The 20057-nt window shown below is 43.7% G+C and overlaps 1 protein-coding gene across 1 annotated transcript in view; it reads right to left on the reverse strand.

Annotated features, from left to right (window-relative positions):
• abhd17c (abhydrolase domain containing 17C, depalmitoylase) overlaps nucleotides 1–19752 on the reverse strand; it is a 43149-nt gene extending 23397 nt beyond the window's left edge. The window contains exon 1 of the mRNA XM_045689457.2: nucleotides 18878–19752. Within this exon, the coding sequence (XP_045545413.1) occupies nucleotides 18878–19362 (485 nt within the window). The 5' untranslated portion in view covers nucleotides 19363–19752. The remainder of the gene's footprint in view (nucleotides 1–18877) is intronic.
• Between the last annotated feature and the right edge of the window lie 305 nt (nucleotides 19753–20057).

Raw genomic sequence — 20057 nt, forward strand, 5'->3', positions numbered from 1 at the left:
TGACAGTGAGTGTCTGATTGATCCCCCTAACATGTCGACAGCTGTGGAGGATTAGAAACTGGGCACAACGTACATTCCAGACCCCTTTCTAAATAGTTTTCAATTATTTTGCCGTAATGACTTAATCCCCTCGTGGATATGGTTCAATGTTCACGTGCTTTATGGGTGGGGAAAAGGGTGAAATTAATTCAGCGGGATTGATAAAGCTAAGCCTCCCACCAATGAATAATTTAGTGCAATGTTATTAGCTGCTCGTAAACACACGTGCAGCATGGGGCTAAGCCTAAATGATGGGGCTGTGTGAGAACTGTAATGAGCGACATTAGCATACACCAGCTTGTTTATTGATGTGAATGTTAAGAAAGGAGGGTTCCTCCACAAAACCAGTTGTGACTCTAGAGCTGGTGTAGAGAAGATGTGCATGGCCAGGTGAAGTTGTGACTAGAGCTGGTGTAGAGAAGATGTGCATGGCCAGGTGAAGTTGTGACTAGAGCTGGTGTAGAGAAGATGTGCATGGCCAGGTGGAGTTGTGACTAGAGCTGGTGTAGAGAAGATGTGCATGGCCAGGTGAAGTTGTGACTAGAGCTGGTGTAGAGAAGATGTGCATGGCCAGGTGAAGTTGTGACTAGAGCTGGTGTAGAGAAGATGTGCATGGCCAGGTGGAGTTGTGACTAGAGCTGGTGTAGAGAAGATGTGCATGGCCAGGTGAAGTTGTGACTAGAGCTGGTGTAGAGAATATGTGCATGGCCAGGTGAAGTTGTGACTAGAGCTGGTGTAGAGAAGATGTGCATGGCCAGGTGAAGTTGTGACTAGAGCTGGTGTAGAGAAGATGTGCATGGCCAGGTGAAGTTGTGACTAGAGCTGGTGTAGAGAAGATGTGCATGGCCAGGTGAAGTTGTGACTAGAGCTGGTGTAGAGAAGATGTGCATGGCCAGGTGAAATTGTGAGGAGGGATTTGAAGGTCTGCTTATTCATCATTTTCATTTATTGGCAACAATTAGCAGCCTGTTGTATATGATTTATTACAGGGATTCAAGCTGAACAAGAAATATGGTTCCATATCTGAACCTATACTTAGTTTACAATATGTAGCTTAGCAACAAGGCAGGTTATTTGTCAGGCTCTCAATAGGACATCAAATCCAATTTTATTTGTCACATGCTTCGTAAACAACAGGTGTAGACTAACAGTGAAATGCTTTCTTACGGGTCCTTCAATGCAGTGTTAAAAATAAAAAGTAACAAATTAAACATTTAGTGACACAAGGAATAAATGCACAGTGAATAACAATAACATCACATATGAATGGAGTACCAGTACCAAGTCAATGTGCAGGGGTATGAGGTAATAACATGGCTATATGTAGGGAGTACCAGTACCAAGTCAATGTGCAGGGGTATGAGGTAATAACATGGCTATATGTAGGGAGTACCAGTACCAAGTCAATGTGCAGGGGTATGAGGTAATAACATGGCTATATGTAGGGAGTACCAGTACCAAGTCAATGTGCAGGGGTATGAGGTAATAACATGGCTATATGTAGGGAGTACCAGTACCAAGTCAATGTGCAGGGGTATGAGGTAATAACATGGCTATATGTAGGGAGTACCAGTACCAAGTCAATGTGCAGGGGTATGAGGTAATAACATGGCTATATGTAGGGAGTACCAGTACCAAGTCAATGTGCAGGGGTATGAGGTAATAACATGGCTATATGTAGGGAGTACCAGTACCAAGTCAATGTGCAGGGGTATGAGGTAATAACATGGCTATATGTAGGGAGTACCAGTACCAAGTCAATGTGCAGGGGTATGAGGTAATAACATGGCTATATGCAGGGAGCACCAGTACCAAGTCAATGTGCAGGGGTATGAGGTAATAACATGGCTATATGTAGGGAGTACCAGTACCAAGTCAATGTGCAGGGGTATGAGGTAATAACATGGCTATATGTAGGGAGTACCAGTACCAAGTCAATGTGCAGGGGTATGAGGTAATAACATGGCTATATGTAGGGAGTACCAGTACCAAGTCAATGTGCAGGGGTATGAGGTAATAACATGGCTATATGCAGGGAGTACCAGTACCAAGTCAATGTGCAGGGGTATGAGGTAATAACATGGCTATATGCAGGGAGCACCAGTACCAAGTCAATGTGCAGGGGTATGAGGTAATAACATGGCTATATGTAGGGAGTACCAGTACCAAGTCAATGTGCAGGGGTATCAGTACCAAGTCAATGTGCAGGGGTATCAGTACCAAGTCAATGTGCAGGGGTATCAGTACCAAGTCAATGTGCAGGGGTATGAGGTAATAACATGGCTATATGCAGGGAGTACCAGTACCAAGTCAATGTGCAGGGGTATGAGGTAATAACATGGCTATATGTAGGGAGTACCAGTACCAAGTCAATGTGCAGGGGTATGAGGTAATAACATGGCTATATGTAGGGAGTACCAGTACTAAGTCAATGTGCAGGGGTATGAGGTAATAACATGGCTATATGCAGGGAGTACCAGTACCAAGTCAATGTGCAGGGGTATGAGGTAATAACATGGCTATATGTAGGGAGTACCAGTACCAAGTCAATGTGCAGGGGTATGAGGTAATAACATGGCTATATGCAGGGAGTACCAGTACCAAGTCAATGTGCAGGGGTATGAGGTAATAACATGGCTATATGCAGGGAGCACCAGTACCAAGTCAATGTGCAGGGGTATGAGGTAATAACATGGCTATATGCAGGGAGCACCAGTACCAAGTCAATGTGCAGGGGTATGAGGTAATAACATGGCTATATGCAGGGAGTACCAGTACTAAGTCAATGTGCAGGGGTCTCAGTACCAAGTCAATGTGCAGGGGTCTCAGTACCAAGTCAATGTGCAGGGGTATCAGTACCAAGTCAATGTGCAGGGGTATGAGGTAATAACATGGCTATATGTAGGGAGTACCAGTACCAAGTCAATGTGCAGGGGTATGAGGTAATAACATGGCTATATGTAGGGAGTACCAGTACCAAGTCAATGTGCAGGGGTATGAGGTAATAACATGGCTATATGTAGGGAGTACCAGTACCAAGTCAATGTGCAGGGGTATGAGGTAATAACATGGCTATATGTAGGGAGTACCAGTACCAAGTCAATGTGCAGGGGTATGAGGTAATAACATGGCTATATGCAGGGAGTACCAGTACCAAGTCAATGTGCAGGGGTATGAGGTAGCTATGTACATATACTGTAGGTAAGGATAAAGTGACTTAAGTACATTCACTAAAGTAGGTCAAATAAATTTGACCAAATGATGGTTAAAATAATATCTAGGCCTACTAATGGTTAATAGCCGTTTATAACCATACCTTTTGGAGCGAGGCATGTCTCTCTGTCAAGCAACAGTGTCATTAACAGGTAGCCAGGCCTAACCATGACACACAGGCCAATAAATATGTCAGACCTGGCTAAAGCACGCTGACCTTTCATCTCCTGGTAATTCCATGAATTGAGCAGTGGATTATGGGATGGCCCTGAAAGAACCTGGGAGATCTACAGCCTCCTCTGATCTGCTACAACAGTCTAATATCAGGATACAGTGATAAACCCCCAACTTGTCTCTACAGAGAGTCAAATGTGTTTGTGGTTAGACTGTAGGTAGGCCTAGGTTGAGTGTATTGGCAGCTGAGTTAGGTCTAAAACATGGTGATTTTTGGCCCACCTGTGATTTCAGCTAGACAAAGGCTACCTGAACTAGGCTATATTTTGAGATATAGGGTCTATAAAATATCTGAGAATATCCAGGAACATTAGACCAGCTGGGTAAATAGGCCTCTATGATTGCAGTGTTGGAAAATACTCCCTGAAGACCAGAACATCAGCTAGGTTACATTAGGATGATCAAACACCACCTACAGGTGAACCAGTGTAACACTGTCCCTTCTCTCCCATCCAAGAGACAGTCCCAGGGGTCGGGTAAGTCGGGATGTGAAGATACAGGAGATTTACGACCGACAGACATGTACTTCAAGCTCATAAAGCAGAAGGCCAACATGGTGTGTAACGAGCACTGTAAATTCTGTCTCCCTGTAACCTCAGGGGGTCAGGCAGGGCACAACAGTGAGTCACGACTACAGCTCTGCGTCATGTGTACGTCAAGTGTCTCTTCACCACTATTTCAACAATAACATGGCACGACCATCTCGGAAACGTTGAGCAAGCAAGGAGAAAAACCTATCTGGAATGAAATGCAGCCGGTGTGTTACTAGGCAGGGTATGGCAGCCACAGGACTTTATAGTACTAAGGGCAGATTAATGCAGAGGGTGACCTCATTTACAAAGCAGCTCCTGTGGTAATCCGGACATATCACACCTGCCTGCCAGCATTACCAAGGCTAGGGAGGTTGAGGTAGCCCAGCTAGCTAGGTAGACCAGTCTAAATCAGAAGGCCTATATTAGTGTACAAGTCTGAAATGGCACCTGATTTCCTATAGTGCACTCCTTTGGGCAGAGCACCAAGCAACCCAGGCAAAAACAAATGTAGTGTACTTGCCCAGGGTTTCCCAAACTCTGTCCTGCCCCCCCGGGGGGCACATTTTGGGTTTTGCCCTACCACTACACAGCTGAATCAAATAATCAAAGCTTGATGAGTTGGTCATTTGAAATCAGCTGTGTAGTGCTAGGGCAAAAACCAAAGCATGCACCCCGGGGGGGCCCCAGGACCAAGTTTGGGAAACCCTGGTCTAGCCTATAATAGGATCAGGGTGTCATTACGATGCAGCCACAGAAAATATACTGCTCAAAAAAATAAAGGGAACACTTAAACAACACATCCTAGATCTGAATGAAAGAAATAATCTTATTAAATACTTTTTTCTTTACATAGTTGAATGTGCTGACAACAAAATCACACAAAAATAATCAATGGAAATCCAATTTCTCAACCCATGGAGGTCTGGATTTGGAGTCACACTCAAAATTAAAGTGGAAAACCACACTACAGGCTGATCCAACTTTGATGTAATGTCCTTAAAACAAGTCAAAATGAGGCTCAGTAGTGTGTGTGGCCTCCATGTGCCTGTATGACCTCCCTACAATGCCTGGGCATGCTCCTGATGAGGTGGCGGATGGTCTCCTGAGGGATCTCCTCCCAGACCTGGACTAAAGCATCCGCCAACTCCTGGACAGTCTGTGGTGCAACGTGGCGTTGGTGGATGGAGCGAGACATGATGTCCCAGATGTGCTCAATTGGATTCAGGTCTGGGGAACGGGCGGTCCAGTCCATAGCATCAATGCCTTCGTCTTGCAGGAACTGCTGACACACTCTAGCCACATGAGGTCTAGCATTGTCTTGCATTAGGAGGAACCCAGGGCCAACCGCACCAGCATATGGTCTCACAAGGGGTCTGAGGATCTCATCTCGGTACCTAATGGCAGTCAGGCTACCTCTGGCGAGCACATGGAGGGCTGTGCGGCCCCCCAAAGAAATGCCACCCCACACCATGACTGACCCACCGCCAAACCGGTCATGCTGGAGGATGTTGCAGGCAGCAGAACGTTCTCCACGGCGTCTCCAGACTCTGTCACGTGCTCAGTGTGAACCTGCTTTCATCTGTGAAGAGCACAGGGCGCCAGTGGCGAATTTGCCAATCTTGGTGTTCTCTGGCAAATGCCAAACGTCCTGCACGGTGTTGGGCTGTAAGCACAACCCCCACCTGTGGACGTCGGGCCCTCATACCACCCTCATGGAGTCTGTTTCTGACCGTTTGAGCAGACACATGCACATTTGTGGCCTGCTGGAGGTCATTTTGCAGGGCTCTGGCAGTGCTTCTCCTGCTCCTCCTTGCACAAAGGCGGAGGTAGCGGTCCTGCTGCTGGGTTGTTGCCCTCCACAGGCCTCCTCCACGTCTCCTGATGTACTGACCTGTCTCCTGGTAGCGCCTCCATGCTCTGGACACTACGCTGACAGACACAGCAAACCTTCTTGCCACTGATCGCATTGATGTGCCATCCTGGATGAGCTACACTACCTGAGCCACTTGTGTGGGTTGTAGACTCCGTCTCATGCTACCACTAGAGTGAAAGCACCGCCAGCATTCAAAAGTGACCAAAACATCAGCCAGGAAGCATAGGAACTGAGAAGTGGTCTGTGGTCCCCACCTGCAGAACCACTCCTTTATTGGGGGTGTCTTGCTAATTGCCTATAATTTCCACCTGTTGTCTATTCCATTTGCACAACAGCATGTGACACGTATTGTCAATCAGTGTTGCTTCCTAAGTGGACAGTTTGATTTCACAGAAGTGTGATTGACTTGGAGTTACATTGTGTTGTTTAAGTGTTCCCTTTATTTTTTTGAGCAGTGTATATTAAGGCCATGCTGTGGACTTCTGGTATATGATCTGACATCATGAAAACTTCATCCTCACTTTCTTACCAGTACTTTTAATGCACTGAGTAACCTGCATGTTCAGCTGGCAAAACCCTATGCATTCATGTTCAGAAGGCCTACATAAGGTTGGATTTGAATTAATTCTACAGGTAGGGTATTATAACAGACCAAATCATTTCTGGAAGCTTGGGGATATTGTGCCTGGCCCTTCCCCAGCATTCAGCCATCTCCTCTAAAAGGGGCAGTAATCTTGTCTCAGAGCATGGGGGAAACCACACTTCATCTATGCCGCGGCACGCCTCCACTCCCGCCAGCGTTACCCCGGCAACAGTGAAGGATGGCAGAGAAAGACAAGTAGTAATGAAAGAATGAAACCAATAAAGGAGGTTTTTCTGATTCTTTTCATTGTCATCTGAAAGCAATGACATTCAAGGAATCTGTCCCTTAACTTTGTGACTGCCCTTAGCTGTGTTGAAAATAACCGTATAATGCACGAGGACGGAGGCCTGCACATGCCTAGTCAAACAACTGACATGACATTAATATGAATGTAGCTTGGAGAGAATATCCCGGTGAGCGATGCAAGGTGAGCAGCATCAGGCTCGTCTCACAATGGCGACCCGTCATTCAGGGCAGGTGGGGCAGAAAATACTTTGGGCGGGGGGTTTGGGGACTTGCCTGTCATTTTGGCATTAATACGTGTCACATATCAGTTTTCAAATAACGTACATTTTTTTATATATAATTGAGTTAATGAAGCCACATACAAACATGGTCTCTTTTTTGTTTTCTTGAGTAAAGCAGCTCCAAAACGCAGGTGTTTCAGCCTAGCTCAGTGCTTTCTGTGGTGGAGGGGCAGGCCAGCAGAAAATAGGAACATTGCACCGTGATTAGCTCAGCATTGCACCGTGATTGGCTCAGTGTTCTGTCACTCATGGGGACACTACGTCACACACCTTCAGTAAGGGTAGATATAAAAAATGTGAGCCCTTTGGGTTCTGCCATGGACTTAGATTAGAAGTGTCCATCCAAGAAGGCTCAAGGTCATTGGCCACAGATAAAACGACGTCAAATCACATTATCTACAGTAGCTTTGATTGGACTGATCTTAGCTAGCAGTCATCAACATGAATCAAGTCGACAATCTACTGGCAAATCCTATTTAATCCTCCTCATATGAAGAGAAATAATATATACAAACTTTTCAGTGCAAATCGGCCATAAAGATTACACAAGTTGGAAATGAGTTGTTTGGAAGGAATCAGTGGCTAACTGCAAGCTTTCCAAAGAAACCACTAATGTTAGCCTGCTATATTCAATGGAGTGGCTGTGTTTCTCCCCCCCCCCCCCCAAGTTCGCACCATAAATCCAGAGAATGCCAGACTGGGCAACTTTTGTCAAAGTTTGTCATCACAAAGGACCGCTGTGCCACCTTCACAAGGTGAGTCCAAAAATGTATTGTATGCTGCTGCATAAATGTAATATGCAAGGGAGAAATGTATACTGTAGCTAAGAAAGTGCTTTGACAGTGCTACTGATAGTAGTGGTAGTGCTTGCAAATTCAGCACACACATTATCCTATAATAGAATTGTGTTATTTGACGTGTCAAATTAAAAGCTTATTTAACCCGTCAAATAGTGTTATATGACAGGTATCTTTTTTGACACGCAAAGACCCAAACGGCGTTCAATGTGCCTCACCCTAATAATTTGGTCTATTTTCACCTCTTAATTTCGTCTACTGTTCTAATTTGGTGGTGCACATATAGCCTATAACCTGTTTTAGAGAAACGTAATCATCGTAAGAGCTTTCATGGTCTGTTTATATGTGCCCTTTATTTATGCTACAGTTTTGACTTGGTGTACAGGGAGTACACTGTAAGAACAGCCCATGTTCTGAATTCTGTTGCTGTACATTTCAAAAGTGCTGAACAAATACTTATATTGACTACGTCCGTCGTCGCTTGCTCATTAATAAGCAAGTCAGCCATATCAGCTATGAAAAGCTATCAGCTTTTTTAAAAAGGCAGTAAATGAGTAAAACTCAGTTGCTGGAGAGGAAGGAAACCGCTCAGGGAATTCAGTATGAGGCCAATGGTGACTTTAAAACAGTTTGTTTAAGTTTAATGGCTGTGATAGGAGAAAACTGAGGATGGATCAACAACATTGTAGTTACTCTTCAATACTAATCTAAATAACAGTGATAAGGAAGCCTGTACAGACTAAAAATATTCCAAAACATGCATACTGTTTGCAGCAAGTCACTAAAGAAATACTGAAGAAAATGTGGCAAAGCAATTAACCTTTTGTCCTGAATACAAAATGTTTGGGGCAAATCCAATACAACAAATTACTGAGTACCACTCTCCATACTTTCAAGCACAGTGGTGGTTGCATCATGTTATGGGTATGCTTGTAATCATTAACAACTGGGGAGTTACAGCATAAAAATGTAACGGAATGGATATAAGCACTAGCAAAATCCTAGAGAAAAACCTGGTTCAGTCTGCTTTCCACCAGACACTGGGAGATGAATTCACCTTTCAGTAGGACAATAACCTAAAACACAAGGCCAAATATGTGAATGTTCTTGCATGGCTGAGTTACAGTTTTGACTTAAATCTGCTTAAAAATCTATGGCAAGACCTGAAAATGGTTTTCTAGCAATGATCAACAAACCAATTGGACAGAACTTGAAGAACTAAAAAATAATAACAGGCATATGTTGCACCATCCATGTGTGGAAAGCTCAGACTTACCCAGAAAGACTCGCTGCCAAAGGGAATTCTAACATGTATTGACTCAGAGGGTTGAAAACTTAATTTGTAAAAATGTCTTTTACAAATGTGAGAACTTTTCTTCCACTTGTGTAAATTGTTACGAAACAATTACAATTAAATCAATTTAAATCCCACTTTGTAACAACAAAACATGGAAAAAGGTGTATGAATGCTTTCTGTACTTTATAAGGCAGGGCAAAAAAAGGCCTTATTTTTAACCAAATATTGCAATTGCGATTTAGATCAATTTTCTTGGGTGAACTGTTGGAATCATGGAAATAGAATGATTATTCAAATTCTATAGTTAAAATGTAATATGGCACTGAATAATAGTGTTGTTTGACATGACAAGAAATGAAAAAGCCATGGAGGCGTTCATAGAATTAGGAATTACAATACTAATAGATTCTCAATGGAGGCGTTATTGTGACAGAGTAAGAACCAAAGTGTTGGTCAGTGTTTCCCAGGGACCCTATAATCTTTGGTTACATTAAAATGTTATCTTACTTCATGTAGTTAACATATTCATGCTTTGCCTATTCCTCTCTGATTTAGAAGATGTTGTTGCACAAACATGTTGAAGCACAGGTATCAGGCTGTATTAGCTAGCTACATTTTCACTGACTCAGTACATTTCATCTAACTAGCAATTAGCAGCTAACGATTTCTTGTAGCCACAACTTGCTAAGCAAAGACAAACTGTTTGCAGACAGTAAGATACACAAACTAGGTGTCATTATAAAATGCATTCGTGGATTTATATTAAGAAGCGAAGTGGAAAGCAGCATCGTTGTCATCAACATATTGTTGCATCTGCGCATTGATCATGCAGACTGAAGAGTGAACAGTCAGCAAATGACCTTATGGTCGATCAACAACTGCACTCCTTGAGTGACAGGGGGCGGGGTTGGTGAGAGAGGGAGAGAGAGAGACGACTCAAGTAGTGGAGTAAACTATAAAAACGAAGTGGCGTATCACATTTAACAAACCAAACATTGAAATACAGCTATAGAAAGTAAAGTAAATACCCAAACCGGTCCATGCAACAATACCGGTATACCGTCCAGCCCTAGTATATTGGTCTCATTATGTAGGCTAACCTAGGTCTAGCCTATACAATAGTGCCTACTAACTGCATGCCATACTTCAAGGCAGGGTTTCCCGAACTACACCTTTCGGTTTTGCCCTAACACTACATAGCTGATTCAAATAATCAAAGCTTGATGAGTTGGTTATTTGAATCATCTGTGTAGTGCAGGGGCAAAAACCAAAACGTGCACCCTGCTTCAAGGGATAGGCCTACTTCAACACCCACCCCTGTATAAAAGAATAACAGATGCCTTCACGTATACCTAAAAAAAACAGTCTCAAGTCAAACAGTGGAAAAGATGGGCACCATTTAATGAAATGCGCCGACTTCTGTCGCCGACAGAGATGACCGCCTCGCTTCGCGTTCCTTGGAAACTATGCAGTATTTTGTTTTTTTATGTGTCATTTCTTACATTGTTACCCCAGGAAATATTAGGTTTTATTACATACAGTCGGGAGGAACTATTGGATATAAGAGCAACGTCAACTCACCAACATTACGACCAGGAATACGACTTTCCCGAAGCGGATCCTCTGTTTGGTCCACCACCCAGGACAATGGATCGGATCCCAGCCGGCAATCCAAAACAACGGCACAGCAGAAGGGGCAGACGGAGCAGTCTTCTGGTCAGGCTCCGTAGATGGGCACATCGCGCACCGCTCCCGAGCATACTACTCACCAATGTCCAGTCTCTTGACAACAAGGTATACGAAATCCGAGCAAGGGTTGCCTTCTAGAGAGACATCAGAGATTGTAACGTTCTATGTTTCACGGAAACATCGCTCACTCGGGATACGTCATCAGAGTCGGTACAGCCACCCGGCTTCTTCACGCATTGCGCCGACAGAAACAAACATCTCTCTGGTAAGAAGAAGGGCGGGGGTGTATGCCTTATGATTAACGAGACGTGGTGTGATCATAACAACATACAGGAACTCAAGTCCTTTTGTTCACCTGACCTAGAATTCCTTACAATCAAATGCCGATCGCATTATCTACCAAGAGAATTCTCTGATCATAATCACAGTCGTGTATATCCCGCCCCAATCAGACACATCGATGGCCCTGAAAAAACTTAATTTTACTCTATGTAAATTGGAAAACCACATATCATGAGGCTGCATTTATTGTAGCTGGGGATTTTAACAAGGCTAATCTGAAAACAAGGCTCCCTAGATTTTATCAGCATATGGATCATTGTTATTCTAACTTCCGCGACGCATATAAAGCCCTCCCCCGCCCTCCTTTTGGAAAATCTGACCACGACTCCATTTTGTTGCACCCAGCCTATAGACAGAAACTAAAACAGGAAGAGCCAGTGCCCAGGTCTGTTCAACGCTGTTCCGAACAATCGGATTCAGATTGCTTCGATCACGTGGACAGGAATATGTTCCGCATAGCGTCGGATAATAACATTGATGAATACGCTGATTCGGTGAGCGAGTTTATTAGCAAGTGCATCTGTGATGTACCCACAGTGTCTATTAAAACATTCCCCAACCAGAAACCGTGGATTGATGGCAGCATTCACAGAAAACTGAAAGCGCGAACCACTGCTTTTAACCTGTTATGGCTAGGGGGCAGTATTTTCACAGCCGGATAAAAAACATACCCGATTTAATCTGATTATTACTCCTGCCCAGAAACTAGAATATGCATATAATTATTAGCTTTGGATAGAAAACACTCCAAAGTTTCTAAAACTGTTTGAATGGTGTCTGTGAGTATAACAGAACTCATTTGGCAGGCCAAAACCTGAGAAGATTCCATGCAGGGAGTGCCCTGTCTGACAATTTCTTGCCCTTCTTGATTATCTCTATCCATTACAGAGGATCTCTGCTGTTACGTGACACTTCCTACGGCTCCCATGGGCTCTCAGAAGGCGGCAAAAAGCTGAATCGTGGCTTTGCAGGCTCTGGTTGAAAAAAAGTAGCGCGTTTGGGTAGTGGCTGGTTACAGTACTGTGAGACTCAGGCGCGTGCCCGCGTCGACCCCATGCTTTGTTTTCTTTCGTCTGTTTACCTAAACGCAGATTCCCGGTCGGAATATTATCGCTTTTTTACGAGAAAAATTGCATAAAAATTGATTTTAAACAGCGGTTGACATGCTTCGAAGTACGGTAATGGAATATTTAGAAATCTTTTGTCACGAATTGCGCCATGCTCGTGACCCTTATTTACACTTCGGATTGTCTTGAACGCACGAACAAAACGCCGCTATTTGGATATAACGATGGATTATTTTGGACCAAACCAACATTTGTTATTGAAGTAGCAGTCCTGGGAGTGCATTCTGACGAAGACAACAAAGGTAATCAAACTTTTGTAATAGTAAATCGGAGTTTGGTCAGGGCTAAACTTGGTCGGTGTCTAAATGGCTAGCCGTGATGGCTGGGCTATCTACTGAGAATATTGCAAAATGTGCTTTCACCGAAAAGCTATTTTAAAATCGGACATATCGAGTGCATAGAGGAGTTCTGTATCTATAATTCTTAAAATAATTATGTTTTTTGTGAACATTTATCGTGAGTAATTTAGTAAATTCACCGGATGTTTGCGGGGGGTATGCTAGTTCTGAACGTCACATGCTAATGTAAAAAAGCTGGTTTTTGATATAAATATGAACTTGATTGAACAAAACATGCATGCATTGTATAACATAATGTCCTAGGGTTGTCATCTGATGAAGATCAAAGGTTAGTGCTGCATTAGCTGTGGTTTTGTTTTTTTGTGACATTATATGCCAGCTTGAAAAATGGGTGTCTGATTATTTCTGGCTGGGTACTCTGCTAACATAATCTAATGTTTTGCTTTCGCTGTAAAGCCTTTTTGAAATCGGACAGTGTGGTTAGATTAACGAGAGTCTTGTCTTTAAAATGCTGTAAAATAGTCATATGTTTGAAAAATTGAAGTTTTCGGATTTTAGAGGAGTTTGTATTTCGCGCCACGCCGATCATTGGATATTGGAGCAGGTGTTCCGCTAGCGGAACGTCTAGATGTAAGAGGTTAATCAGGGCAAGGTGACCGGAAACATGACCGAATACAAACAGTGTAGCTATTCCCTCCGCAAGGCAATCAAATAAGCTAAGCGTCAGTATAGAGACAAAGTAGAGTCGCAATTCAACGGCTCAGACATGAGAGGTATGTGGCAGGGTCTACAGTCAATCACGGACTACAAAAGGAAAACCAGCCCCGTCGCGAACCACGATGTCTTGCTCCCAGACAAACTAAACAACTTCTTTGCTCGCTTTGAGGACAACACAGTGCCACTGACACGGCCCACTACCAAAACCTGCGGGCTATCCATCCCCAGCCGCGTCCTCAGAGTATGCGCAGACCAGCTGGTTGCCCCCAGGTGGTGAGGGTAGGTAACAACATCTCCACAACGCTCAAGGCCATCAGACTGTTAAACAGCCATCACTAACATTGAGTGGCTGCTGCCAACATACTGACTCATCTCTAGCCACTTTAATAATAAAAAATTGTTGTTAAATTGTTAGGTTAGATTACTTGTTAGATATTACTGCATGTTCGGAACTAGAAGCACAAGCATTTCGCTACACTCGCATTAACATCTGCTAACCATGTGTATGTGACAAATACATTTGACTTGAAATGGAATAATATGTTGCCACTGACAATCTTTCCAATTCATCTGGGACTGAGGCCTGTGGATTTCTCTGAACGCATATAGTGGGATCAACACAACAGACCCCTTTAAGTCTAAAACCTGCAGACACTGATATTCTTGGTTAACTATCCCTTTAAATCAACGGCATCCGAGATGTGAAGTCAGTGTGTTACAGGCAGGGTGGTTGGGAGATATGGGCTCTCCTCAGCTGAGGCATCAAGTGAGCCGTTAATGAGCAGTATTGATGTAGCTATCTCAATAACTGAACACTAGTCAACTTTGTCCAATTCAAGAGAGTTGCCCGAGGTACGCCTTTTTCATTTCTAAGAAATCAAATTGGTTGTGTGCGTGCGCACGTGTTTGTTTCCAGGCACAATCTTAATGGTTTCCCCACCAAATGTGATTAAAAAGATATTGAATACACATAAATATTTTCCACAGGTACGGCGGCCACCCCAAAGAGCAGAGAAATGATTAACAGTGTTTTCATGCATGGGCAGGCAGCTCAGGAGGGTCAGGGCATAATGAAATGTTTTAATGTTTAACGCACAAAAGGAGGAGTTATTAAAGGCTCTCCCTTCAATGGCATTCAGACAATCTGTCAAATCCAGTTTTAATTAGAGACATGTTTGGAATGGGAGATGAGATGGCCTGGCTGGAGTACGTGTTATTCTTCTGTGATCCTATTTTTAATTCATGTTCATTTGAGGGAAGAGGTTAAGCGCGAGGATTATTGATCAGTGTGTGACAGCGAGCAAACAAAATGAATTACAGTGTGTAAGTAATTTGTTCTTCTGTAATCATAGCTGTATTAAAAAATAAGGCCAAAAAAAGCTCACAGAGCATTGAATGACGTGAAGTTGGCTGCAACACTGGTAAAGATGCCACGGTTGCACTGAACTGATAAGTACAATAAACACAATATAACAAATATGGTGGCAGATCCCCATGACAGGATGGCTGTGAGGTTTATGATGGAGAAGCTCCTGCCATTACCCATCGGAAGGCAGCGGAATAGAATGCAAATTAAACTAGTTGAAATAGTGGTGGGAAGTTGATAATGATATAATCCTGCCTACAGGCAGGCAAACATGTATCACTCAAACTGCTGTTTAAGAGAGGAATGATGAAAGGCTTACACAATTGCAAACACACGTGCATTCCCACACTAGGGGACATTATCACCAGGCCATTGTGACTGAAGGGGGCTTTATCACCAGGCACTGAAGGCAGGCTCTCAACGTGTCACACTGGCTTCTCCTGAAGCACGCCAGGGCAGCAGCAGCCCACTTTATAGAGCCATTCATTTGCTCACTCAATTACAGCTGACATGCTCCTGAAAAGGCTGATTGTGTCTAACAAGTCCAGGGAAAATGGTTTGACACCACTTTGCTTGAGAACTGCTGCCAAGCGACAATAGCCCAATAAGAAAAGGTAGCTTGAAAACTGTTGGAAATAACAGAAGGAGCTAGTCCGAGGCCCCTATTCCTTTGTTGAACACTGGTGGTGTGCAGACCTTTCAGGGGACAGGTGCTAAAAATAAAAGGCACCATATAAAAAATATATACTTTCAGAATTCATATCTAGAAATGTATAACATACTGTACAAACTGCTTCTGTAGCTACTTATTGTTTTAGCATAGGCCTATTTATTAATGCAACACACTCACTCATCACAAATTGCAAGCTAGTTCGTTACATTTGAGTCATTTAGCAGACTTACAGGAGCAATTGGGGTTAAGGGAGTTGATCAATAGGGGTTGCAACAATTTCAGCAGATAATTTTAGAAAGAGATTGTCTAGCCCGGCTGATTTGTAGGGGTCCTGATTTTGCAGCTCTTTCAGAACATCAGCTATCTGGATTTGGGTGAAGGAGAAATGGAGGAGGTTAGGGCGAGTTGCTGTGGGGGTGCAGGGCTGTTGACCGGGGTAGGGGTTCGCCAGGTGGAACGCGTGGCCAGCCGTAGAAAAATGCTTATTGAAATTCTCAATTATCGTGGATTTATCGGTGGTGACAGTGTTTCCTAGCCTCAGTGCAGTGGGCAGCTGGGAAGAGGTGCTCTTATTCTCCATGGACTTTACAGTGTGCCAGAACTTTTTGGAGTTTGTGCTACAGGATGCAAATTTCTGTTTGCTTTCCTAACTGCCTGTGTATATTGGTTCCTAACTTCCCTGAAAAGTTGCATATCAAGGGGGCTATTTGACACAATAGCCTAATGTGAAAGGAGCCAGCCAAACTGATCCCTGGCCTTAAAACCCTATCCCAATGTGAAAGGAGCCAGCCAAACTGATCCCTGGCCTTGACCCTATCCCAATGTGAAAGGAGCCAGCCAAACTGATCCCTGGCCTTGACCCTATCCCAATGTGAAAGGAGCCAGCCAAACTGATCCCTGGCCTTGACCCTATCCCAATGTGAAAGGAGCCAGCCAAACTGATCCCTGGCCTTGACCCTATCCCAATGTGAAAGGAGCCAGCCAAACTGATCCCTGGCCTTGACCCTATCCCAATGTGAAAGGAGCCAGCCAAACTGATCCCTGGCCTTGACCCTATCCCAATGTGAAAGGAGCCAGCCAAACTGATCCCTGGCCTTGACCCTATCCCAATGTGAAAGGAGCCAGCCAAACTGATCCCTGGCCTTGACCCTATCCCAATGTGAAAGGAGCCAGCCAAACTGATCCCTGGCCTTGACCCTATCCCAATGTGAAAGGAGCCAGCCAAACTGATCCCTGGCCTTGACCCTATCCCAATGTGAAAGGAGCCAGTAATGAAACCTTAAGAGCTGAGAAACGTTTAAGACACTGCTTCACTGCTCAACCTTTCACACCGTCTCCTGATGTTGTTGTTTCCTTCATAAACACAACCCCTGGTGTGAGTGGTCCAGTTATGGTGGGAGAGGTTCCCAGTTTCCAACATACTATTCATTAGACTATTTATTTTCTCACTTGCTCCTACCTGAAGTGTGGCCTCGTTCTATCCCCCTCTAGCTAGGTTTCCATCCAATTGGAAGGTTTTCATGCGAATATTCAAAACGCCACATGAAAAGAAATATGCACATCTTCCCTACCAGTGGTGAGCCACCAAACTGACTTTTTGCTGATGACAGTGGACACAAAATGTACTTTTTTTTTGCTTTAGTTTTCATGTACCAAATAATAGTTGTCACAAACTGTTGAGTTAAATAGCAAATGTGCCTACTCTGGTCTTGGCACATGCACTCTAGCCAACCGCTCACAGATACAGTGCGGGTAGGCTGTGCGGATAGGCTGTGCGGATAGGCTGTGCGGATAGGCTGTGCGGATAGGCTAGTGTACATGATGAGATTATGGACAAGACTAAGAGCGAGAATTTTTTTTGTCAAACGGCAGTTAAGCGTCGACCATGTTCCTAGAAGACTCTTGATATTCATTGGAAAGCAGCATCAACCTGATCACTGGCACTTTCACCAGCCTGTGAAGTTCATCTGCAGCCTAACACACTGCATGGTTTCCCCGTGTTGTAGCGGGAGGACCACACACACCATATAATCACATCACTTCAACATGGTTATTATAACAATATATCAGCATTTCTACTGCCATTTCTCACATAATTCATTTTACGGACAAAAAGATCAAACCATGTCGAACGAACAAATTTGGCATTTATCAAAATTGTACCAAAACTTCCTGTTTCCATAACAGCTGTCCTGATTTTGTTTTATACAGTAGGACTTTACTTGCAGAAAAACTGTGGCCAGAAACGTGGTAAATGACAAAGCATTGGGCTGGAAGGAGTTTCCATCATAGCCCTTAAACCAGTACATTACTTTCCATTACTTTTCATCCATGCACACTTTTGGGGAATAGGCAGAGGAACAAAATAACCGTTTTGGGTCTCTTTTCTGGTAGATATTCATTAAGACTAGCAACATGGCTGCCTATAAGTTTCTGCTTTATCCAACCACTGTCGTTGTCTTGAATATTGAATGTGGAACTGAAAAGGCGCCGGCAGCAGAGTTGTACCAGGCCTCCTTTACTTCCTACTTAATTTGGGAGTTAAGTCACATGGGCAGCACCTAGACATCAGTGGAGGCTGCTGAGGGGAGGATGGCTTATAATATTGGAAACCATGTGTTTGATACCATTCCACTGCTTCCACTCCACAAGCCTGTTCTCCCCAATTAAGGTGCCACCAGCCTCCTGTGCTAGGCATACATTGAAGAGTTATGTGACAGACAGTCACATTATCTGAAACTGAAGGAACTAACAGCCTGTCAGGATAAAGAGCAAGTAAACAAGGAAAGGAAGCTGGGAGTTGGCGGTTGTCTCTCAGTAATCTAGCAACTAAAATGACACAGCATGCCAGGCAGTCTGCCCTGCCATAAGCATCTCATAGCTGGGCTAGTAAGCTAGTGTCACCTGCTATGGCTGGTTTATAACTAAAGCTCTCTGTCCTCGGCATAAAGAGGAGACAGGTCAAACCTGTTATTATGATTTCTGGAAGATCACCGTTTTTGGATACATTCAGAAGGTTTTACCTGATTAAGTATAAGACGCAAGCTATTGTAAATTAATGTTTAACGTTCCAGTGTGGGCTTCAAGAGGAGTTGTCTGGCCTGCACAGATCATCAAAGTTTAAACATGGAAGCTTCTGGACATGTTCAGAGTAGCATGCCACAAAATCAATTGAATATGTGCGAAGTATCAAATCACTATGCAGCTAGCTACCACCTAAACGTGTGCACAGCATCAAATGTTACCAGTCCTCTCAGCCATATAAATTAATAGCTAATGCTCTGCTCTCAGCTGTGTAGGCAAATCAATAAAAAAGCTGTACAGGCATGTTATAGTGGTTGTCATAGCAATCAAATATGGAGGGGGAGGGGGGCAGCCATAGAAATGGGAGTACAGTAGCAAGCAAACGTTAGCTAACTAACAAAGCCCAATACAATAAACCCAACTAGCTATGTAGCTTGCATGTTAGCTTGTTGACACTGGCTGTATAGGCTAGTGCTATACTCACTTGTTCCTTAGCACCTGCCAGGCAGCCTCGATGTCCGCATACAGGTTCTTTTCTGACGGTTTCCCGCTGCTGACACCGTAGCCCGAATAATCATACGAGAAGACGTTGCAGTTTATCCTCGAACCGAGGCCGATGTAGAAACTGCACATTTGGCCTAAGTCCACTGCGTTACCGTGGGAAAAGAGTAACGTGTACCGGCTGTTGGGTGCGCATCGTACAAACATGCAACCCAGTCGGTTTCCCCGACTGGTTCTGGTATTGAACACCTCGACAGCGTCCAGTTCGCGTTGGGAGTACTGCCAGTCTGCTCGCTCGGTTAGATGCAGGCTACTCGTCCCGTTAGCATCGGTGTGTACGGAGTACGTGGGTTCGGGAGGGAGAAAGGCTAGTTTGGATGCGATGCGACTGGGACAGGGCGGGCAACAGAATAGCCAGCATAGTTCGCCGAGGGAAAAACCATTCATCCTTGGGCCTTGTTCGGGCATTGAGGCTCGATAGACGCTTTTTCTTTGTAACACCAGCAAATGTATCCAGCTATGTTTTTTTTTTTAATCTAGCTGGTAACAAAATAACAATAAAACACTTCGTAAGGAGCTAAACTAGCTAGCCACCTAGCACTAGCTAGGCTAGTAGCTGGCTAACTGGTTTCTCCTTTGTATAGCTTGGTAGCTAACGTGATTTACAAAACTCAGAAAGTCGTTAACATGGTTAACGATTTGTTTGTGTCTACAGAAGCGATATAACTTCTTTGTTATCATACAATTTCAAAACGTTGGTCGAATAATTAAGCTTATGTCAAACGTAAACGTCGAGTTAGCAGGCTAATACAATGTATGCAGCCATATCTTTCAGCAGTAACGCCAAATATAAGATTTCCGGTCGAACCGGATATCCTTTCGCACTGTTTCGTCAAAATCATATTGATGACAGAACCGTTGTAGCAATAATATGCATATTATGCAGTCACTTACTTGATAGTAGGCTATTATTGAAATATGAGTGTTTTCTCTAATGCACATGCAATCATGCAACAGCTTTGTTCATGCTAGCTACATCAATAGTTTGCCTGAAATCACAGTTTGAATGGAAAGAGTGTTGCTTTTCCTGTAATTGCATCTGAATAAATGTACATTAGTTGTAGATCCATTGGGTTGGAAAAAAAACGTGCAAATTGCTGTGA

This window comes from Salmo salar, chromosome 11 (genome assembly GCF_965601325.2).
Source record: "Salmo salar chromosome 11, fSalSal1, whole genome shotgun sequence".
NCBI lineage: Eukaryota > Metazoa > Chordata > Actinopteri > Salmoniformes > Salmonidae > Salmo > Salmo salar.